Source organism: Podarcis liolepis, assembly GCF_965112155.1.
Source record: "Podarcis liolepis genome assembly, chromosome: 12".
NCBI lineage: Eukaryota > Metazoa > Chordata > Lepidosauria > Squamata > Lacertidae > Podarcis > Podarcis liolepis.
This window is the reverse complement of record NC_139563.1, coordinates 30790930-30797849: the sequence shown is the minus strand read 5'-3', so window position 1 is coordinate 30797849 and position 6920 is coordinate 30790930. Positions and strand designations below refer to the sequence as shown.

General features: G+C 39.1%; 1 protein-coding gene across 10 annotated transcripts in view; it reads right to left on the bottom strand.

Moving 5' to 3' along the window:
• Positions 1-2146: 2146 nt before the first annotated feature.
• PHF14 (PHD finger protein 14) overlaps positions 2147-6920 on the bottom strand; it is a 126218-nt gene continuing 121444 nt past the window's right edge. For 9 of the 10 annotated variants that reach the window (XM_083467923.1, XM_083467919.1, XM_083467920.1 and 6 more), the window contains one exon: positions 2147-2325. In XM_083467923.1, coding sequence (XP_083324049.1) covers positions 2254-2325 — 72 coding nt within the window. In that variant the 3' untranslated portion in view covers positions 2147-2253. The remainder of the gene's footprint in view (positions 2326-6920) is intronic. The other variant, XR_014517656.1, reaches the window with a different exon arrangement.

The window sequence follows — 6920 nt, the reverse complement described above, 5'->3', positions numbered from 1 at the left end:
AAACCATGATTATGATATGCCTGCGATGTATACCACTGACATTGAGCCCCAGCCAGAAAGAACTGCTCTATGGGGGGGGGGGTTGTGGGAGGGTTGTATTTAAATTGTCTTCTTCATTGATTCACTGCATGTTTACCATGCTTCTTTTGTGAAAGGGCCGTGATGAGACAAAGCAGAGCAAAACCTAGATTAAGCATTAAACCTATTACAGTCTTAGCTAAATAGCATTTTACTTTATATAAGGATGCTGCTATATGCCATCTTTAAAATAAAGTAAATCCCCCAACTGTTTAGCATTCTGGAGGTGTAAATAGGAGTTTTAAACTAAGTATCAAATATGAACCTTTTCAGACATTATGTGGTGATAGCTGTGTTATTATGAGCCTAATGATATCTACTGCACACAAGAACACATAGGTGTCATGCTGAGAAACCAATGATCTGGTTCTCATTTTGACTGCGGGCAAAGAATCTCTCATCAAAGCTATAAATTTCATGAGTCTGTTCCCAAATTTAAAACCCTTAAGGAAATGGCTTTTATGGTTCAGTGGTTTTAAAGGGTTGTTCATACTTGGCTTTGTAACAAGGAAATTAATCGTTCTAAAACAAATCAGAATTATGCCGTAGTTGCATGCATTTTCATGCTGTTGCCTTCAGCATTTTGCTGCTTTTCCCAGAGAACAGCGCTGCAGAACCCACACCGAATTCACCACGGGGAAATATTTATGGCCTGCAATGATGGCACACCAGAGCCATTTGGATAGGTAACAGAACTTGCTCAGTCATTGGTATGTAAAAATTGTTTTCTTTAGGTCAATGTGAAATGGAGTCAGTTTCTAATCAACCTTCACTTTTCATAGTATGAAACTCATGCAAGCTGGTAGTCCCTTTCCGCCTGACGCAGGAGCGAACTAAAGTAACAGGAATAAGTATAACATTTCCCCAGGGACCCAGGACAAAGACAGAAGTTAAAATAAACAATTCAGATTGCCCCTTTTCTCTTGGATGACTGGTATAATATACACAAATAATATACACTGAATTAATACTAACTCATGCTAAATTATGAAACAGTAAAGAAACAGATATAATAAACAGTGAAGATGGGGGATCTTGGGCCTGGAGGATATAAACGTGGCCCTCTGTGCACCTCTATCTGCCTCCCATAACTCTCCTCTGGCCACACACTCTCTCTGGGTCACACACATCACATCAGGTGAACACCAGTAGCTGGGAGCACATAGAAATAGGGGGATTTATCTGGCTGACCCTGGATGAAAATACAATGTGGTACCTGGTTGGACCTTTGTGTGATTTTTGATTAATAGGTTTTATTAGCATACTTGTTGCTAGAAGGAAACAAAGAATGATAGAACCATAAAGCACACTCCACAGTGAGAAGATGTATGCGTGTTCAATCAATAAACTTCAAAAAGGAAAAAAAGGGGGGGGAGTTTTATGAATATGCAAATTTAATCAATAGATTAAAGTAAACTAAAAATCTGACAATCAATTAAAATTTGTTAACATTCAGTTACGGCCCTACTAAAAAACTCAAAGCTACACACGAAAGAGAGTGCTTTGCAGATCAGGTTTCCTTATATAAAGTAAGGATAGATCAAATGAAACAGTTTCTAAGCTAAGGGATAAATAAATGCTAGGTAGATCATGAAAGGAAGAACGGGGAAGCTACAACACTCCACGTAAGAGCAGATAATTGACAGTGGAGAATCCGGTTCATGCTATGAAAATGCCAAGTATTTGGAATGGATCAAAAGATACACAGATTTTGCCTAGTTTTTTCACAATCAAGAGAAACTGGTTGCCCTCCCTATTTATTTATTTTAGTTCATATATTTCTGTATGTTTTGTAATTACATACTTATTCAAATTCCTAAGTAGCAAAGCCATGCATCAATGCTGAGGGATATTTGGCCTTTCAGGAGTTACATTAAATAATGCAGTGAAGAATTTCAACAACTTTGCATAGCAAAAATTAACAGTAATGAGAACTCTGCTCTTCCGCTCATAACTCCAAAGCTTTTATACACTTAATAGTTTTTTCCCTTGTGCTGAAAATTCATGTTTTCATATAACCATAAATGTCACCAAGACCCAATTAAACAATTCCCCAGTGCAATGTATATTTTATTTTCCTGTGTCATTTATTGACAACATTCTGTAATTTTTACAATGGGACACTTTAATCACTGTGGCACGAATTTGAAAGTATTTCCAAGAGGAAATAAATTTCTATTTTTTTGAATTTTTCTGCTCCATGTTTGACTCTTGAGGTGAATTTTCTTCTGCTTCATTTTCATCCTCCTGCAAAACAAAAAATGAGATCTTTTATGAACCTTTAAAAGAAAAATGCATTACTCCTTGCTGCCTATATACGTAATATACCTTTCTGGGCAAGTTTGTAGAACCTACGACCCTTATTCACTTACTGATTCCTGCAAATTTATAGGCCAAGTTTCAACTCTGCAGTTCTCAAAGCAATGTCGAATAAAAGTTAAACAACAAAATTATAAATATAAGCAATAAAATAATGAAACAAATAAAACCAACATGCAGCACTATAAAATCAACAGAACAATGACAAAAAGACAAGAACAAAAACATTCTGGCAGAATATATTTTTCCTTGTACTCTAAAGGAGTGAACATTGGTTGCTGTTTGGTTGCTCTGAGAAACCGCTCCATTATCATGAACGCCTTATGTTAAGTGACCATCTTCCCCATGGAACCGGTAATAGGGCATTGTCACAAGAGAACAGGTGTGCCTTCAAATATCCTGGACCCAGGTCACAATTAGCACTTTGAATCTAGAAGCCAGTGGAACTCTGGAAGAATTGGTCTTACAAGCTCTAGAATATGGTCCCAGATAACTCTGAAAATTCAAATGGCCCAAAATGGTCAACATTAGCTCCTTTAAGAGAGCATTATAGTAGTCAAGACAAGATGTTGCCAGAGCATGCAAAAGAAAGGTCCTTATCTAAGAACAACACCGATGGGACACTGATGAAGCTGGTGAAACTGCTCCTACCTACAGCCACTATTGGAGCATCGAGAAGTAGAAACTGGCAAGTGGCCTGATGCACTTAGGTCCTTCAAGCATTCCTCAATGGGAGATGTAAATGCCAAGGAATGCTTGAAAGGGTCTGAACTGATGCTAGCCCTGCACAGAAGTCTTCTTTCCCTTATGGAAGAAAAGCTTCACCTTGGAGAAGAATTGGCAAGTGGCAGAAGTTCTATCAAGCCTCTCCTCCAGGTAAGTGAGACACACAAAAATGTTTGCTGCTGGGAATCATGGGGACTGTACTTCACCCCCATGAATTCTGATGGCAAAATATGCAAGATGTGTGATTTATCTGAAGGAGAGGCCCGCCAGGTTTCCCTTTCTTCACCAGAGCCTTTTGCTACCTGACACTCTGTTTCCTTACCCTTTCCTTATCCATGAGGTTGGGAATTCCACCCTCGTTTGGCCAGGACACTCCATGTTTACACCAGCTTTACCATCCCCACCTATGCAGAGCTCTGTCCCTCGCAAGGCTTAACTTCTTACTGTCTGCAGTTCTGCAAGGTAGATTCTCGAAAATCCCATACTGTGAAAGATACTGCCCTTGTGGCACAAAACAGGTCAAATCCATCACACGTTTTATTTTATTATCCATTTTATGCAAAAAAAATAAAAAATGTAAGTACTTGGGCCCTTACTGAAGGAGGGGATTTATCACGCTGATTCTTCCAGGGTGTCTTATCTGCTGAACAATTGTATTAACGACGTTGTGGAGAATGTGGCAAGATTTCTGAGCGACGCTATTAAATTACATTACCATAAGTCCTAAGAGCCATTTTCGTACCTCACGATGTCTGGACAGTTTTATCCTAAAGTATCTCCTACTATGTTTCGTTATCTGTGTTGTGTTTTGATCCATGTATACGATGCACTTTTCCTATGCCAATAAAGGAGATTGATGGATTGATAATCCATGAGGCATACTAGCTCAGGATCACTCCTGAGTTGCAAATCTTTTCTTTCACGGGGTAAAACCCCAGTCAGGACAAATAGAGCCACTACTTTCCTGGGCTCCAACCATAAGTCTTAAGTAGATTGAGTTTTGCCCACGTCCAGTTCATTAGTCACTCCAGAAAGCACAGAGTCCTCACTGCTACATCTGATAAGGAAGGAGAGTTGGGTGTCACCAGTATATTGCTTACATCTTGCCCTATGATGCCAAACCATTTCCTCAATTGCTAACACCACACTTCACAATTCCAGACAGTCGCTGCCACTGAGTTCAACATTCATTGTCCAGCACCACCTCTTGAAATCTCACTGTGATGTAAGAACAGAATCGCAGCAAAACCGTTTCTTCCAACACATCCAGGTGATTGAGAAGAAAATGAATGACAGCACAAAAGCCACTGAGAGGTAAAGAAAGAAACTGTCCGCTGGGTGACTAAAGCACTCAGACCCAAAACACGACTGAAAGCTAGATTGAAATGGATCCAGAAAAGCCTGGTCAAAACTGGCCTACAAATCGGATCCAGAGAAGTTTAAAAGCAAAACGAAGAAACCAAGAGTGTTGAAGCAGCTGTAAATTGGCATTTTTTTCTTCACCAAGGAGGCATTTGCTATCATCTAGACCACAGCTTTCCAAACTTTTCATGTTGGTGACATACTTTTTAGACATGTATCATTTCGTGACACATTAACAGACACTGACAATTCAGTTTTACTAGCAAAGCGGAGGTTAAACTAACCCCTTTCCAGCCACGGGAGGAGTGGGGAGCGTTTGCACGACACACTTACACACTGCAGTCGACACACTAACATGTTGCAACACACAGTTTTGAAAGCTCCGATCTAGACCAAGGCCACCACTCACTCGTGGCAAACTGCTACTAGCTAGGAGAGAGGGGGCTGAGCAGGCATTGATTCCAGTAGCATTTACAACATATTCACAATTAACCTTCCCAGAAGATGTAAATGCTAACATTTCCACTTTCTTGTGTCATTTAGTTGTTGCCTATTTTATGCTTAAGATCAATTCATTTATTAGTTATTTTTGAGAAATTCCAGAAGAGGAAATCTGGTAAAGCATTAAATGAAAAAGGCAGCATTTGACATACCTCCTGAGACACTGACTAGCTGTTTTCTGTGCATAGTTTTTAAAATGCAAGAACCACCCCTGTACTTAAAATGTAGCACTGAACAGCATCTGCTACTGGGAAAGAGGTGTTTCATTTTTTGGAGACCAGATATGTTTTCTTCACCATTTGATAAAAGACAATAAATTTAACTTCAGAGACACTTTATGTGCTGCAGCATCGTATTTTTGTCCCATCTAGCAAGGTTTCTTGACAGGTCTGCCAATTTTCCAATTACTTGTACTGCCATATGTTATCTGAAGATCAGTCAGGTCTAAAATAGGAAACATGAGCATGTCAGGCAACAGCATGCTTACAATATTCTACAGCTTCAGCTCTAGGAGTTGCGCCCATAATTCATGGCAAGCTTCTCTGGAACATCCTGAATGAATGAAGTGACATCACAATGGCAGCATCCATGGGCATGAATAGTACCTTATACCCAATGCTAAGTGATGACCTCTAAAGAATTAACTGTGGAAGCCAGAACACAAAATTCAGGCAACTCCTCATAAACACTCTTTATGATAAAGAGATTGTGGCTGCATTAATTGTGCACATTGTTCTATTTGAATTTTTAAACACTGATGCAGGCTATAAAAATACCTATTTGAATGCTATAATTAGAACAAGGTGTGAATGAGTTATGATGAACCAACACAGACTAAGCAGTAAATCAAAACCTTTTTAAGTGTCTCTTCACTACCCATAATATTAGCATAAATCTGCATTACGTTGTTCTCAAAATCATTACAATATAGTATCTATCTACTTAAAAATAGCTGTAAAATACATTTTCCCCATGGGGAATCTCAGAAGTGAACATGATTCTGCATGCTGTCAGTTTGTAACTCTAGGCACTTCTCATATGTTCCTGTGAAATAAAGTGTGGCATATGTGCAAGCAGTTGTACAAGACTGCAACCTTAAAAGTTTTGCAGTGCAGTTTTGGACATTTGTCATTGTAGTTCAGGAAGTATTTGTTCTTTTGAATGCAAAAAACTGGCACTGTTTCTAGAGTCATTAGCAATGTTTGAACTTTCAGCTAAATGGGCTATTTAGGCTAATTATCAAGGAATGATGTTGAACAGACTGAAGTTTAAACATGTTTAATGTATTTGCTTTACTAATTACCATCTACATTCAATATAACTTTGCAGCCTAAAAAAAGAACTCATATGATCAGGTCTTTGTTCACCCACACAGTTGTGTTTGCTGGAAAACAGATTTTGCCATGACAGAAGTACTGCTGTTTACTTAAGCGACAAAACCAGGAAATCTTGCACGGGAGAACATGGGTGGCAGAGAGGTACTACCTAGTCTACATTCCAATTAAATTTCAGAGGAGGCTGATTCTAAATTACTGCCTTTTTAGTCAAAGTTTAGCTTGGGAAAGACAAATGTCCCATTAGCCATATATCTGCTAATGGGAAACACAAGTGTGCACACAAGGTATGTACCAGCATATCACTGTTGTGGTCAGCTAAGGAATTGTCCGAATTATCTTTGCTAGGATATTGGCCACTGAATCTGCATTTGTAATCTGTTTCACACATTACATTTCTTCCTTCAAATGCTTAGCGAGGGAAGGTCAAGAGTGCATGTGTGTGTACTGGCCCCAATTGTATGTTTCTCCTTATCTTCACTAATACAGGCTCTGACAGGAACAGACTGAGGCTGATTACAACCTGGTACACTTAATCTTAAGGGTTACTTGGAAGGCCGGGAGATGAGGCCACTGACACTTTTGAATTCCTTTCTTTTG